General features: G+C 50.5%; 1 protein-coding gene across 2 annotated transcripts in view; it reads right to left on the bottom strand.

The window, feature by feature from the left end:
• Window positions 1-16,659, bottom strand: part of SLC2A1 (solute carrier family 2 member 1) — a 35,723-nt gene extending 19,064 nt beyond the window's left edge. Inside the window, exons 1-2 of one of the 2 annotated variants that reach the window (XM_039509126.1) lie at window positions 16,467-16,659; window positions 2,495-2,590 (exon numbers count right to left, since the gene is read on the bottom strand). In XM_039509126.1, coding sequence (XP_039365060.1) covers window positions 2,495-2,590; window positions 16,467-16,484 — 114 coding nt within the window. In that variant the 5' untranslated portion in view covers window positions 16,485-16,659. The remainder of the gene's footprint in view (window positions 1-2,494; window positions 2,591-16,466) is intronic. The other variant, XM_039509128.1, reaches the window with a different exon arrangement.
• Between the last annotated feature and the right edge of the window lie 208 nt (window positions 16,660-16,867).

Below are 16,867 nucleotides of genomic sequence, written 5' to 3'. Positions count from 1 at the left end.
TCGCAATGAAAAACATTCTTGCAGTCTCCTAATTAGCTAGATAATCCATTTTCACCTCAAATGAATATGGATCAAGTCATTACAAATTTCAATACTGTTTTAAAAACTTTCTAATCTTTGTAAAGGAGCTTTTTTTTTTTTAACCTCTTTGAGCTGTTTCAGAGTAACAGGGCCTTGTTTGTAATTCAAATGGTGCCACTGCACAGCTGGCCTGCTGATCCCTCCTGCAATAGGTTTAATATTCCTGCAGCACAAATTCTACCTCTGCATTGTTAATTATTTGGGATTGTACACAGATGCTTTGATGTTTTAATTCTCTCCATGGCCCTGGAATGCCTGGTCCTTTTCAAGCTGACCGGCAGTCACTTCAAGGCTTGTCTTTGGTCTGCCTTAGGGCAGTGGGTGTGATCATCAGGGTGGGGGTGGATTGTCCTTCATGTTGGGGCCCTGAAAACAGTCTGGCATCTGGGAGAAACATGTTGGAGCTTTTTCTAAAAGTTTCTTGAATCTCCAGCGTGCACATTAGATACCAGAATGAAACAGTGATAGGTAGGATTGTCAAAGTCACCTAAGCGAATTAGGTCCCAGCTCCTGTTGACTGTCAATAGGGCTTTGTCACTGGGCACACAAAGGTGTCAGAACCCCACCCCACTCTTGGGTGATGATCCACTCAGGGCAGAACCCCATCCTGGTTTCTTTGGCATTACTCCCCCCCCCCTCACTTCAGGGCACTCTCCCCCTAGTCTCCCTATCTGTCTCCTAGGCATCTTCTCCCAGGCTCCAGTCCCCAACACTTGTAGCGTCCTGCACTGGGGAATACAAGTAACCCTGCTGAAACTATTAGGAGTTAGCTGTATTCTGCTAGGAGATCATTAGGTACCTTAGTGCTGCACTTCCCAACTGATTCCACCCTCACTCACCCCAGTAAGAATCAGCAGTGACTCCAGTGAATTAATGGAACTCCATTAGAAGTGTAAGTGAAAGCCCAGTATTTCCGACACTGGTATTGGCTACCCTGCCCCTGCAAGCTAGGAAGGGAGGTTGGGCAGCCCTCAAGGACAGCAGGTTAAATGGAATCAGGCTTTAGAGCTGGGGTAGTCTGGTTTTTGTTAAGGTCCAGACTCCAGAGAAACGTTTTTCACACCTCAATAACCGTAAGTTATCAATTAAGATTTTGGGGTCCATTCAAAAGCATCTGGTGGTCTGGATTTGACTCGGGCTCTGCCTATTGACTACGATCCCTTTTCACAGGGAGTCTCTTCCCACCCTGGTTGCAGTAGTCTCAGCATGAGGATGCAGATCTGGGGTATGACTCAGCTGGCCAAACACTCAGACAGCTGATCTAAAAGGGCAGGCAGGGAGGCAGCAGACAAGAAGGAACACTGAGGAGGGTAAGAGCCGCCAATAAAGTGTATGTAATCCCCATTATCAGCACCTGTGCAGCTGGAGAGATCAGGTTCCCTGTGGGCGGAACCAAAGGCTGTCAAAACTTCCCCTGCTTCAGAGCAGGGAAGCTTGTCTTTATCCCAGCCCAAAGGCACCACACCAGCAGGACCTATAATCTAGGCAATGCTCAGTGGCGTCCAGACCTGCTCTGAGCCGGCACTAAAACTCCTGAATCCCATCTACATTACAGGCTCCTCCATCACTGTCCCCAGCGGAGGTGGGAGGGTCCCAAAATCCAAATGTGAAATTGAACAGCCCCTTAGCCCGAGCACCATGAGCAGAGGCGATGGGGGTGGGGGGGAGGAGAGATGTGTAGAGTCACTTGCTCCTGCAGATTTGCTGCCTGGTTTGTACTGAGCATGCTCAGTAATGCTGCTGAAGCCAGCTGCCCTCTCCCGCTCCCCCTAGCCACAGGCATGGGTCCTCTCTGCCCACGAGCCAGAGTCAGCTGGCATGGACTGGCCACGGGTGTCTAACTGCAATGTAAACATACCCTTAGAAAAGGGTCCCAAATCCAAGTGCTGAGTCTGAACTAATTTGGGAATGCTCAGATCTGCATTGCTGGGGCCTCTCTCATTAGTCATGAGGAAAGGTCAGTTTATGTAATAACTTCCCCAGAATTCTTTAACAAAACAGTAAACAAAGAGGAAACTTTAATGCTCCTGAGAACAGCCAAATAACTGCTTAATAAATCTCATTAGAGTCAGTAAGCTGCTTAACAGGATGTGCTATTTTAGCTGAGCTTGGAGTGGGGAGGTGTGGTGGGTAGTGTTTTCATGTGTGGAGTTGTTTTAGAGTGTGCAAGTATTCACATATTGTGTTGCAGCATGCAAGTGTTGTGTTACAATGATGGATGTGTTACTCTGCGTGTACGCACCTGCGTGGCAGTTTGTTTCCACGTGTGGTGCCGTTTGAGAGGTGTCATGTTGTGGAGTGTGCAATGGATGCATGCTGTGTGGGTGTGTGCTTTGTGTAGGTCTGCCGGTGTGAGGATGCACTGCAAAGCACAAATAGGGGGCAGTACTTAGACCAAGCCTTTCACCCTTACCTTCTGCGGGGCGTTGATGACTCCAGTATTATAGCCAAACTGCAGGGAGCCCAGCACTGCTCCTCCCACCGCCAGCATCAAGCGAGCTGTCATCTGCTTCAAGAGAAACAACATGCAATCAAGTTGGGAAATGCTCCTCTCTCCAATGCAGGACTGTGAGGGCAGCCCTCCATCCAGGGCACCCACCTGGCTCCTGACCTGAACCATTTTAGGATCCAGTACTCTAGATCTCAACCAAACAGCAGCTGTGCACATACAAGACTTGTACACCCGTCCCTGTCCCCTTCCCATCCACAATGAGCCAGGAGAATTAGGGCTCATCTTTTCCCGGCTCCCAGCATATCCACTACTGAGCAAGAGGCTGAGCAGAGCAGTCCTTCCCCAGCTTTCTCCCTACACAGAAAAGTAGCTCCTCGCGGAGAGGCTTGCAGATCAGGGCATGGTGTAGCTCTTTGTGAATTAAAAATCCAAAGTCCACCCATGCAAGCTCAGAAGTTGCAGTGGAGTTGCACTGATTTACATGAAAAGCCAGGTTTGGCCCACTGAGTTAATAGCCCATAAGGTTATCCCTTGTTAGCATTTCATTACTTGTTCCATCAATGCATTTATCGATTAAATCCACCCATTTTAATCTGGGCGTGCAGGGCAAGGTCTCTGTGCAGCTAACCAGTATCGCCAGGAGTTCCGTGACAGCCCTTTGTGCAGCTGCGGCACAAGAGATGATGATGCACATTGTCGATGAAGGCCTGACGACTAGGTTCAGCGGTGGCCTACAAGAACTGCATCACGCCACTGAAAATGTCAGCGCTTGGCTACACTATGTACATGCTAAATAAATAGTGATACGGTATTGACCTCCATGGAGTTACTCTGGCTTTAAGCAAGTGTAGGTAAGATAAGAATCAGGTATTGGCGTTCACTAGTTTAAATCTCCGCAGAGCTGAGCGCCACAAATCTACTTTGACATTGCACCCCATCATGCTTTACAGAAATATGCTTATTAGTGTAAATATGACATAACGGGAATATGTTTTATGCTAGACATGCCATGTAACATATCTTCGCAAAGGTTATGATTTACTGAGTGTGTTTATCCTATTTGTATGAATGTATCATTCTTGTATCTGAAACTAGGAATATAAAATGCAACTCTGAGGCCCTATTGTAGTTATGCAAAGTATGGGCCATTAATGGTTAATGGAAGCCATCAAGATTCCAAACAACCAAGACAATTGGTTGTAAATGGCTGTTTACTTGTAAGTCTTCCTGTGTGTGCTGGCAAGTGGGTAATGAAGTCTTAGGCTTTGGCTACACTTGCATTTCAAAGCGCTGCCGCGGCAGCGCTCCCGCGGCAGCGCTTTGAAGCGCTAAGTGTAGTCAAAGCCCCAGCGCTGGGAGAAAACTCTCCCAGCGCTGTCCGTACTCCAGCTCCCTGTGGGGAATAACGGACAGCGCTGGGAGCCGCGCTCCCAGCGCTGGGGCTTTGACTACACTGGCGCTTTGTAGCGCCGCAATTTGCAGCGCTGCAGAGGGTGTGTTTTCACACCCTGCTGCAGCGCTGCAAATTTGCAAGTGTAGCCAAGCCCTTACAGTGACATGCGACCATGTCACCTGAACTGGAATTCATCCTTAACCTGGTGCTTTTCCATTTAGAAGGACGGGGTGGGAACCCAGAGAGGGACAAAGGATTCCTGCCTTGTGCCAAAGCTATATAAGGGGGTGGAACCGAACAAAGGAGGCGGCAGTCAGAAGAAATCCCCTAGCTACCACCTGAGCTGGAACAAGGGCTGTACCGGGGGAAGGATTGGGCCCAGACCAGAAGGAGGCTAGTCTGTCAAAGAAGCTTATTGGAACATCTGAGGGTGAGATTTACCTGCATTTAGTTTCCTACTATATTAGGTGTTGACTTGCGTGTTTTATTTTATTTGGTAATTTACTTTGTTCTGTCTGTTATGACTTGGAACTACATATATCCTACTTTTTGTATTTAATAAAATCACTTTTTACTTATTAACCCAGAGTCTGTATTAACACCTGGAGGGGGCAAACAGCTGTTCAAGCTTTATACAGGGTAAAATGGATTTATTTGGGGTTGGATACCCAGCTCCCAATGGGGTTCAGAGTGCTGGAGACAGGCACACTTCTTAAGCAGTTTTCAGTTAAGCCTGCAGCTTGTGGGGGACGTGGTTCAGACCTGGGTCTGTGTTTGCAGCAGGCAAGCGTGTCTGGCTCAAACAAGGCAAGGGACTGAAGTCCCAAGCTGCTAGGGGTAGGGAGTGTCAGCACTGGCTGGTAACTGGACACCTCCATGAATGGCCCATTTATCCAGGTGGGAAAGTCACCAGCAGCTCAGCCTGGTGGCTGTACCCAGAAAACTGGATCCACTTTTCACAGGCTGGGCTGATCAGCTTTGGAATAGCCATGTGAAAGTAAAGCCCCTTTGATTGTTTCACACCAGCTCTCGGAAGCAATGCTGGTTTTGGTGGAGGCAGAGTTTGCTGAAACAGCAGTGCAGATTTGCCAAATCTCAGTGTGCCTTTGTTAGAGATCCCAAACCTTTAACCTGGGCCATGTGCACCTGACTGGGGGTAGTGGGGCGATGATCCAGCTCCACCCCAACCCCTTTGTTGTACAGAGCCAGGACCCAGAGCCCGGTCACATGGGAAGATTCATTCTGAGAGTCACAATTAACTGCAATTACTTCTCTGCTCAGGAAGGACTTGCAGGGGTCAGACCACGACTGAGCCCTGTGCACAAGCCATCGCTGTTCCTCTGTCTTAACCACAGACACTCTGCTCTACAGCATCTACCAATCTTGGCTCCCCAGACACTAGCACATGCCCCCTGCCTGCTTACATCACCCTGCTGTCCTGGAATGATCCCTCTGGGCCCTTACTCATGTCAAAATCCTCCTTTAAACTGCCTCCTTCATTAACCCCTCCACAGAGGGGTTCAGCAAGCCACATAGCTCAGGTCCCTCATCCTTTCCCCTCGGCAGCCCGGCTTCAGGAGCCCTTTCCTGTGCAGCTCTTGGCTTAGCCACCTGCCTGGTCTCTGTCCTGGACTCTGCATCTCTCCTCGCAGCTCAGTTGGAAGCAAAGCCTCCTTCCCTGGCCAGGTCCCCTTCGTTTCCCCACCCTCTGTTCGGAAAGGGATGTGCTGAACCCACTTTTTAATTACCTGACTTATTACCAGTGGCTGATTTCACTGGGTAGCAAGTATGAGCCTGGATAGCCAATGAGGTTACCCAGCAACAGCTAACGTGAGGCCTCAATTAAGTAATGAGATCTGCATCCACCAGCAAACGGGCAGGATGGAGCATGAGAGGCAGCTTATGTGACATTTTTGAATGGTAGCTCAGCATTTTGAGCTTTCCCAGAACCTCCCCCACAACAGGTAAAAATGCAAGTCTCCAGTCCTCCCTTGTCTAATCAAATGGGCGCACTCCTGTCAATTCTGGAGTAGGGGGCTGTGCTGGTTTTATGAAATCCAAACACAACAGCAATGTTCCCACTGGCATAGTGCAAAAATGAATGGCAACAGACCTGCTCTAGTTCAGTCACAAGTGGTCATCCAATCGCTGTATGAAGTTCTCTGGCCTGTATTACACAGGAGGCCCAACTAGGTTATCCTAACAGTCCCTTCTAGCTGTATGATCTGTGAGCCTATGTAAAGGGAAACTGACAAGGCAGAGTGAAATGCAAAAGGTAAACAAAAGGTGTGAATGAATGGTGAAAAGTATGTTCCAGGCCACTCACCAGTAGCTTTGCACTGCTCAGATGACAGAGCAGCACAGAGTGGCTGGAGTATACCAGCACATCTGGCCCTGCATCTGGAGGCTGCTCTCAGTTGTGATGCAACAGATGGGGAGACAGCTTCCCCTGGATTTCAAAGGGGCTTAGGGCTAAGGAAGGAAACACTGCATGATTGTTGCAGAGCGCCAAGCACCATTTTTTGGGCACAGGGCCAGTTTCTCCAACTGTATAAAGGAGCCAGGCTCTGGGTGCGAGTGGCCAGCCGAGAATTCCCCTGACAGCAGGGGTATCAGCTAGTGTAAAGATATCAGAGCTGGGTTCTGTGCCAATTACTCTTCCCCCAGCCTGGCACAAGGGGCACATCAAAGAGTAATTCAGTGGGGAGGGACAGGACTGAGTTCCACCCTGCTACTCCAGTCTACAGCTGATATAAGGTCCATATGCTGCTGGCATAATTAGCGCAGGCCCTAGGCTGCTCTAACTCATACAGGAGCCAATGCAGGCTGGCTTTCAAAAATCAAGGAGCAGAAGCTGGCATCAAGGGGACCAGTACAAGTTCTAAGGCACACAAGTCCACAAGACTGCCCCACTGGGGATGTCTGTTTGCACAGGGGTGAATTTCACCCTGTGGAAGTATTGGTAATGGTTACTGTATCCCTTCCAGTTAAGGGATGCCAGGCTCTACAGCCTGACACCATAAGGACCAGAGATACTGGGCCCTGTGAGAAGTGAATAGCTCTGGATACAGCTAGCCCTCAAGCCCAGATGATCAGAGCTCCCCAGGAGCCATCGCCTGCAGCCCAAGCCCATCTCCCCAAACATACTGAGGGACAAGGACATACACCCAAAGGGCTGGGGGGGCGGGGGCGAGAAATGAAGAGGACACTGGGCCGACATAGGAAGTCAACCTTTGGGGGCTCTGGACAAAGGTCTCACTTGAGTTGGGTCACCAGCTGCCTGCAGCCCTGCACCAGAGACTAACGAGGAATGGGTGGCACATGTGAGTACACGCACACACCATTCGTGATGCATGGGGCAAGTGTAGAGTGGGATTCAGGCGGAAACAGCGGTTTTCAGAAAGGTTTACAATGATTCCTTTGGCTGCTCACTTTGTTCCCGTTTCTCACGGGCGCTTTGCTGAGCTTATGTAGAAAGGGGCCACATCCTGTCTGCACAGGTTCAGAGGGGAAGAAATCCTCTTCCCCAGCAATACATGCTCCCCCTTCCCGCCTCGCACTCCCAAGTGCCAGGCATGGCATCCAGCCACCACGCCTGCTGACACTCCATGCTCCTGCAGCACGTACAGCCAGCGCTAGTGCTACTCCCTGAAGGGCACGATACCAACGTAACCCGAGAATCCCAGCAGGCAGAGGCTGAGCAGCCACGGTGTTACCCGCTGCCTCCCTGCTAACAAGAGACCATTGAACAGGAGGCTGTGTGCGCGTGACTGCGTTTACTGTCTACTATGTAAAACTCCCCTTTAAAGAAGGCACAAGGTGGGGGCCCATTGAGGGTGCAGCTGTATTGACCACAAGTTCCAGTAAGGATCTGGTCTCATTATACTGGGTAATGCACAAACCACCACGTGCTCCCACCCACACTGAACTATCATGTGGTAGGATGGCTCTGGGCCTGGCCTTGCCCCCTGGCTAGCTTTGTACTGCCTTGCTCATTGCCAGTCAAAAAATCACTGTGGGTATCACCCAAAAAACCTGGCACATGTCATCATGAAACTACTTGCCATGCACATCATATAGCTGGGAGCCTGGCTGGCACCCTGGTCCCTCTGTGGGCCTGGCACCAATGGGAGTTTGGACATTGACTTAAATGCAAGTAGGACCAAGCCCTACAGTGGATGGGGCCAAATTGGGCTAATCAAAAGAAATAAGCCATTCCCACTGGCCAGCCCCACAGCATTTCAGCCTTTTTTGGCCATAACTTGGTTTTAACACAGCTCTTAGACACACTCATTTGTCCCGTGTGCATGAAGCCTCTGACTCCAGTCCTGAAAGCTGCTCCCTGTGGATTGATCGTAGTGGTCCCTGCCAGCCTTAGCTGTATGGCAAGATCAGGGCCTGTCCTTTTACAACCTGTGGCAGGTTTGGAAGAAGCAGAAAACCTGGGTTGCGCTGTATGCCTCAGACAGGCCTGGAGGTGGCTGGACAGCTGTGGAGCAGCCCCCTCTGTGCCAGCTCCTTCTCCTCAGTGATTCAATCCAACTCCCAGTTAATCCAATGGGAATCTTTCCCAGCAAATAGGCACTTGATGGAGCTGGACCAGACTGGTGCTGCAGAGCCTGACACTTCTCAGCAGCTCTCAAGGCAGCACTGAACGAAGCCCGATCCCCGGAGTGTGGGTCAGTATCAGCACAGCACACAGTGGATCTGCAGCACAGCAAGGCTAACTCGCCCAAGGTCACAGGAAGCAAGTGGCAGGATGTCAATGAGTGGCCTCCTCCCACATGTCCCACTGGCCTCAGGGCAGGCTCGAGGGTGCTGCTCGCCCTCTGGAAGCCCTCAGTGACCAAAGGGCTTTGTGACCAAAAATACCCCTCCTTGGGCCAGGTTTAACATCAAATCATCTGAACACAAGAAAAGAGCTCCATGTCCCAAATTCAAGTCTACAAAAGTTTCTCTTCCAACTCCAGCCTTCCTGCCCAGGGCCATTCCCGCTTTGGCAGGCCACGGCCAGGCCAGACTTTTCTTTCTTACAGCTGCGGCATCTGCCTTCCCTGGCTTCCAGGCTCAAATCTATCCCTGGTCAAGGGTCTCCTGCAGGAGCTGCTGACTGCCTTCCACAGCCTCCTCTAGTTCTCGCTCTTAAGATTGCATCATCCCCTTTCCCTTTCTGCAGTTTCCTGCTGCTCCTTATAGGGTAATCACCTGACCCCTGGCACAGGTGTGCCTTCTTCCTAACTAGGATTGGCTAGGCAGGGTCAAGCCATCCTGTTACACAAACCAGGAACAGATCCCTGAAGTTACGACTCCCTTTCCCATACTCTGTCCAACAGGCAGCACTCCTTTCTGCACAGCTGATTTCCCTGCCTTCCCAAGGCTATTTTGCATAAATCGCTGACACACCATGACCACACAGGACAACTTCCCCCTACGAAAGCTACAGTGCGTCATCACTGTGGACATGAAAAGCAGCTTGTGTTTGAACATCACCTAACACCACTGTTATAAAATGATTGTTGTTTAAAAGGCCAGTAGTCACAGCCTTATGTAAAGCACACAAATCATCCCCTGTCCCCTTAAAGACAGGTCCAAGAGCAGACTCCACTCCCCTGCTATCATGGAATCAACTCCTACCAAACAAAAGATTTTCCTTCTGCTCAGTGCTGGAGCAGAGCAGTTCACACCAGCCTGAAAGTCTAAGAATATTTCTAATTAGTCATCATGCTTTTGCACACCTTGAATGACCAGGCAACAATAAATGGATCTGCAGAATATTGTACCATGAAGCATTACGTCAATAAGATTGCACCACACTGTTTGCATAAAACTAATTATTTGTACAGTCAGCTTTTATGGAAGGAGACTGTAGCATAGGTCCTTGAGGGGTTTGGATGTCTGGTACAGTCAGGTACTGTACCTGTTCTCACAAAAACTTTACCTCTCATTTAAAAGGAATTTGATCTATACACACTACTATAAATTCACCATTCAATGTGCTTTCTCCGATTACATTTGGAATCGCACTGATCTGTGTTCTCCTCAGCCAGATGTGCCTTTCCTCTTGTTTAAATTATCAGTGGCTGAACATCTAACAGTCATCTTACACCATGGCCAAGATTTTCAAAAGTGATTAGCTATTTTAGAGCACCATAAAGGGGCATAGTTTATAGAATGTGTGCTCAGCACTTTGAAAATCAGGTCCCCTTTAAGGTATTTCAAGATGGGCATCCAAAAAATCACTAGCCACTTTTTTAATTGGGCCATAGCCTAAATAAATAATTTTTACATACCGCATGTATTAACATCTTCAATTGTTAAACCTGAAAATTTTAAAGATCAATTTACTCGTCACTATGTATGTTATGATTTTACTTTTTGGATTTCTATCTTCTTGGATAGTGAAAATTATCCAGTGTCACTTTTGATTAGAGACAGTTTCCATTTAATTCTGTTCTCGGGTTTTTGTGCAGGATTTTGCAACAGTTTAGGTTGCAGTCAAGGCAGAAGAATATTTGCACTTTTTAAAACTTTTCATTAGAATTAAAAACCCCTACAAGACACTAAACCATTTCTATTGGTTGCCTCTTATGGAAGTCTTGTAGAAGTGAATAGAAAAATTAACTTTTCTACAGGGTTTTTTGAAAAAACATTATATAGATCAAATAAAATGATCTTTCTTATAGAATTTTAAAGGATGGTTCTAAACTCATATGAAGAGGATTTTGTGCTTTATTAAATTCTGCAGATATTGAAACTAATTGTTATAGAACCAAATTAAGTTTCTACCTACAATTCTATTGTTTTTGTCCCCAGGAAATTCTTATAGCATTTCCTATAACAGAAACTTCAATAAATTTTACAAAACCTAAACTTGGGGTTAAATTTGATCTGTATCTCTTTAAAAGGTTTAATGTTCAGATCAGGCACCCTAAAGGTTATAAGTTTAGCCAAATCTTACCCAGACATCTGGAGTCTGCAAGATTGGGAATGAAATTCCATAAGCACAGCCTCTCCCATGGTATTTTGCCACTTCCTTGAAGGGGGAAGGATAGCTCAGTGGCTTGAGCATTGGCCTGTTAAACTCAGGGTTGAGAGTTCAATCCTTGAGGGGGCCATTTAAGGATCTGGGGCAAAAATCAGTACTTGGTCCTGCTAGTGAAGGCAGGGGGCTGGACTCAATGACCTTTCAAGGTCCCTTCCAGTTCTAGGAGACAGGATATCTCCATTATTTCTTCCTGCTTCATGGACTAGGCTGAACCAGGAAGTGTAGAGACTCCCAAAGAATGTACTTTTAAAGGTGTTATTTGTAGCCATTGACTCTCATAAAAGGTTCAGTTAGGGCTAAAATTAGTTGAGAGTCTGAATGGACTTGTTTTATCCCAACTAGATCATCCATTATCTCAAACTTAGAGCCACCCAACAAAATCATCCACCACTGAGGGCTTGGCTACACTTACAAATTTGCAGCGCTGCAGCAGGGTGTGAAAACACACCCTCTGCAGCGCTGCAAATTGCGGCGCTACAAAGCGCCAGTGTAGTCAAAGCCCCAGCGCTGGTAGCCACGCTCCCAGCGCTGTCCGTTATTCCCCACAGGGAGGTGGAGTACGGACAGCGCTGGGAGAGTTTTCTCCCAGCGCTGGCGCTTTGACTACACTTGCATTTCAAAGTGCTGCCGCGGCAGCACTTTGAAATGCAAGTGTAGCCAAAGCCTGAGTTAAGACTTAAGTTTGTCTAGTTGATAAACAGGAGTATCCACAGCTGATTGTCTTTCTCTACTGTGGTTTTTATTTGCTTCACTTGTCTTCCCCCTCCATCCTTTTACCTATTTATTCCTCACAACTTCATTTCAAACGGCTCAGCCTACAATTAAGACAATTAAGTAAGGAATTCCTTAGTCCTGGAAGGGAATTACAGGAGTTTCCACCTTTGAAATAACTGAGGATAAAAAGTGTAATGCAATCTGCTACATAACATGACCCAGTCAGTTGCAGCATATCCTGTAACATGATAGAAAAGTATCAGGGCTCTGTCTGAAGGCTACCGGTAGCAGGGCTTGAGGGAAGAGGAAGGTTACAACAGTTTGCAAGCAAAGCTGTGGGCCCTGCCTGGCATCAGAAGGTGCTGCACAATCCCAGCTGTACAAGGGAGGGTGCATCAGTCAGATATTCACTGGTTTAGTATTATCATGCCTGGTGCTTTGTAAAGAGAGAATAAGCCTTGGTCTTGTGACATACATTAGAAATACAGTCTGAGCTGCAACCCCCTACTTGGGTACATAATCCTTCCTCCCAAGTGGTCCCTCAAGTTCCTGCAAGTCAGGGTTGCATGGTCCTGTCCAGATCATGCTAGCTGAGGAAGGTTTCATTGTCAAAGTTTCCATGTTCAGGATGTGACCCAGGGACCTCCGCCCCCTCTCTCTGCCCAGACAGCATGGGACATTAACAGAGCAATGGCCTGGATTGATTAGAGAGAGCTGGGCGGGCCGGAATGCAGTGACTTGCAGCAAGCCAAGGTAAATGACAGAGGCGGGCGGAAGAAAGGCAGCCTGGGGGCGCCCCCAGCCCCCCTATTGCAGGCAGCTGCGGACGCAGGCTCGCGGCCCGGCCCGGCCCCGCGCTGGGTGCCCCTTAGCCCGCTCCGAGGGGCTCGTCCCCGGCCGCCAATGGGGAGCGAGCTCCGTCGAGGCCCCGCCCCGGCGGGCGGGGCTCGCGCTCCCCTTTGCCCTGCACGGCAGGAGCTGGCGCGATACCTCCGCCCCCTCCCCCGCACGCCGGGGACATGCCGGCAGCTCCCCGCCTAATGGAGGCGGGCGGGCGGGACGCGCCGCGGGCAGCCCCGGTATTGTGCGAGCCCAGCGCGGGGAAATCCCACCCGTACCCGGGAGACAGAGCCACCCCCGGCCCGGGCAGCACGGGGCGCCCCCAAGTCAGCCAGCCAGCCGGGCCCGGCTGGAGGGGGGCAGCGGGTAACGGGCTTCCCTGCCTGCCTCCCCCGGGGGGGGGGGCGCTTAGCGGGTGCTTGGCCAGAGCTCTGGGCTCTACTCGCCCCCAGGCCCCTTATGATTAAACTGTCTCGACTGGAAACAGCTTGACACCCGCCTCCACCCCCCACCCCACAGAGAGACTAGGAAACAGCCTCTCAACACGGAGCGGATTGGGATCAGCCTCAGTGTTTATTGTAGGTGAACCAGCCCCTTGTGCCCCTTTGGGGCTTCTATAGGGAAACGCAACCTACTGCGGATTGACACCACCGAGACCCAGATCAGAATCTGGCGCGGGGTGTTGGATTTCTGTGGTCCCTCAGTCCCAGCCCCTCGCCTCCTCCAGGCTCTGCCTGTGAGGTGCTCCTGGCTGTCACGTCCCAGAGCTCCGGTTCCAAACCCACAGCTCGGGAGCCCAGGGACGCTCCGCTCCCAGCCAGCTCCCCTCCCCGCCAGCAGCACTCCTGGAAATGCGCAGCGAACTAAATACAGTAACGCGCTGATCCCAAAACACATTCCGCAGCTAGGGAGAAAGGAGGGAATCTGGAGACAGTGTTGCACAAAAGCTGTACAAGCATCTTGACCCAGAAAAACACCAGACTGCCGGAACAGCATTGCTGCTCCTGGGCCCCCACTGCATTGTCACAAGACCGGCTATTTTAAAAGAGATCGTAGGAGAGGGTAGGAGCCTGCTGGACTGAACCCCACGCCCGGGAATCTGGAATCCCCTTTCATTGCACATTGTGGCCGACCGCCTAGTATGCAACTTGAATTCATTGATTGCCAGTTGACTCGTTACCTAATGTGATTGTAAGCGCTAGTCTACACATTTATCTTCACCCAGGAGCTGCCAGTGTAACTAACATCATTATTTTAAATCAATTTGGTTAAACTGGTTCAACCCTTTGTGGACACTCTTAATTCAATTTAACCTAGTCATACATTGATTTGGTTTAAATTAGCAAGAAATCAATTTAAACTAAATCATGTAAGCCAGGTTTATACCAAAAGAGGCTACAGAGGGGTTCGCATGGATACTCAACATTTAACTATACACCGTTATAAACTCGCCTGGTCCAGCTCCCAGCCCCAGACATAGTACAAATGTCCGCTCCACGGCCATGGTTTAGCAGCTGTAATCTGGGGTAGCACCACCCAAATCAGTTATACCAGAGCAACGCAACAGGATGAGCCTGTGAAATGGAAGGTCACCAGGGAAGATGTGAGCAACTGGGGAACGAGTTACTCATTCAGAGGATTCGAGACCCACAGGAAGTCGGATCAGAAAAGCCCAATTTCGAGTCTCAGTCTGAATCTTGTTGCTGGAGTTGAGCAGGGATGGGATTTTTCCTGTTTTTTGCTTTGGATCCCTCACCCTTTTCTTTATTATAAAATCTACTCCTTTTACCACTAGCACCAATGTAATCACAACACACCAACACTCGTGATATTACATCCCCCATGTGATCAAAAAAGTCAAACAAGCTGACTGCTGTGGATTGGAGCGGGGGAGGAGGGGGAAAGAAAAACAAGAACTACAGGGTTAATTAATCCGTTTAGTGTTTAAGATCAGCACTGGATGGTACTAGGTATGGTCCAAGCACAGAACAAAGAGGTAGTTGTCCCTGCCCTGAAGATTTTACCTAGAGGGCTCTTCCATCAAGCAAATAAAAACCAAGGGGAAAAAAATCCTTTAACACAGTCCAGCAAATGCACCAAAGAGAGGGAAAGTCAAGTTTGTGTGGGGATTAGATTATAGGAGATTTGAACCCTGATGCCAGGCCCAACTCAAGGGAAGAGTTATTAGAAATACGCACATACTGTTTTTCCCCGTCAGGCCTTACTGTGATTGTATAATCTGTAAGAAGGTATCCTCGGTAGAGACCACATTTCATTTTAGAGACCAACAGTAACTTTTTTTATCTGAATCAGTTTTAATCTGAAAAGCCTTGAAGCCTTTTAATTCGGAGTCTTTAAACATGGAATGAAATCCTAGCCCTAGTGAAAAATCGATGGGATATTTGCCATGGACCTCAATGTCTCTGGGATTAGATCCCCGCTCTAGTTCAAACACAAATTCCACCAGGTGAAATTCTCCGGCCAGACTAGATGATCATAATGGTCGGACCCGTGAAGTAATGAAACCAACTAATGACCTATCGATCAGGACTGTTAACCCCACATGTTCAAAAGTACTGAGTCAGGCCCCACGTAGCTTAAAAATCATGAGGTTCCCCCAATAAGAGATTTGGGGGGGGGTATTTGCCTTCTAGTTTCTAAACCTTTAGAGGGCACCTGGGCTCATTCCCAGACTTTTTTCCCTTACAAACAGTGCTCGGAAAAACATGTAAAAGGGAAGTGCAGATTCTCATTGAAACCCTCGATTCCCGGAGGTAGGGCTTGGAAAAAAACCCTACAAGTATCAAGAAAACAAATCCCCGCGGGCTGGCAACACCGCAAGCCTGCCAGCATTCTCTCGGCCCCGACTACCTGGAAAAGCGGGGGGAGTTTTCTGCGAACGCGGGACATCGAGCCCCGTCCTGACTCGTAAGGCTACAGCCATTCGCCGCTGTGCCAATCTGAGCTTTGGGGTCCCCAGTGCCCGGTGTCTGCCAGGCCAGGCTGGCAGCGGGCACACAGAAGGACCGAGGTATTTTAAGCAGCTGACCACAGACTAGCTACAGGGCGCGGACATCCTTCCCACCAAGCTTCAACAAAAAGTTTGAACGACCCCCAGTCCATCCTCAAAGGCTCCGGAGCGGAACCCCGTCCTAAGCTGCAAACTGGCCCTTTTAACCCACACCTCGGACATGGCTTGATTCACTTGCGCCTGGGACCCCAGCAGGGAATCACTACTGGGCACCTCAGTCACTGGTCTGGGGATTAATTTGTTTGTTTAGTTATTTTAAAACACACGATCGCCGATTCAGGCTGAAAATTTTCCACTCCGCACGCTGCTCAGTACTGCCCCCCCGGTACCAGCGCCCTTGCCCGGCAATGAAGGAGGGCGAGTCCCAGGAGGGAGCCGCGGGTCCCATCGCTGCCAGCGGGGCACTGGCTAAGGGAGCCAAAAGCAGCTGGCAGCTCAAGCCCACAAGGCGGGGGAAGGTCATTTTTATTTCCCTGTTTTAAAACAGCCGCCCAGGCCTCGCCCCCCGGGAGCCCCAGCCACTGGGGGTGCTCCATGGGGGGAGGGGGGGAAGAGAATTCTAGTGGTTTCCGGCCCGAATGACATCGAGGCCTCTCCCAGGCCGGGGGCCAAGCTGATGGCCGCCGGGAATGTGATGTATGTACCCGGCAGCCCTGGGCGAGCGCAGCCCAGCCACCCTGCCCCACGCACTGCCGTGCAATGGGGCTCGGCCGGGGAGCCCGCCCAGGGCTGCAGGCAAGGGGATGCTTGGAGCAGAAAGAGCCTGGAAAGCAGAGACCTCTCCCAGCCCGCTCGCCCCTCCCCCAAGTCCCGCTTCCCTCCAAAACAGCCATGTACACGCTCCCCCCACCCCCGCCGGAAGGTCCCGGAGCCGGGGCAGCCTCCCCGGGCCCGCCGGCCGCACGTTCACCTTGCTGCCCGACTCCATGGTGCTGCGCCCGCGCGCTCCCGCCGAAGGCAGCTACGCCGCGCCGAGCCCAGCCGGCCACGCTACCGCCGGAGCCCCGGGCGCCGAGCCGCGCGTCCTGTGCGCGCCGCGAGCCGACGCGAGTCCCCGGGCGCGCTGCTGCCTCTGCCGCGCGCCACGCTCCGAACGCGCCGAACAAAACCTAGCCCTGCCGCGGCTCATTGACCCGGCTTAAGTGTGTGTCGCGAGCGCCCTCCTGATTGGCTGGGCCGTGAGGGGCACGGGGGTGTGTCGAGGGTGTGTAGTTGGCTGGCCGGAGAGGGCGGGGAACGGGGTCGTGAGTGGCTGGCCCGGCCGTCCGTCATGGCACCCCCCACGCTGGCTCCGCACGGCAGGGGGCGGGG

The sequence above is a fragment of the Mauremys reevesii genome, linkage group 21 (genome assembly GCF_016161935.1).
Source record: "Mauremys reevesii isolate NIE-2019 linkage group 21, ASM1616193v1, whole genome shotgun sequence".
NCBI lineage: Eukaryota > Metazoa > Chordata > Testudines > Geoemydidae > Mauremys > Mauremys reevesii.
This window is presented reverse-complemented; position numbering and strand designations above follow the sequence as displayed.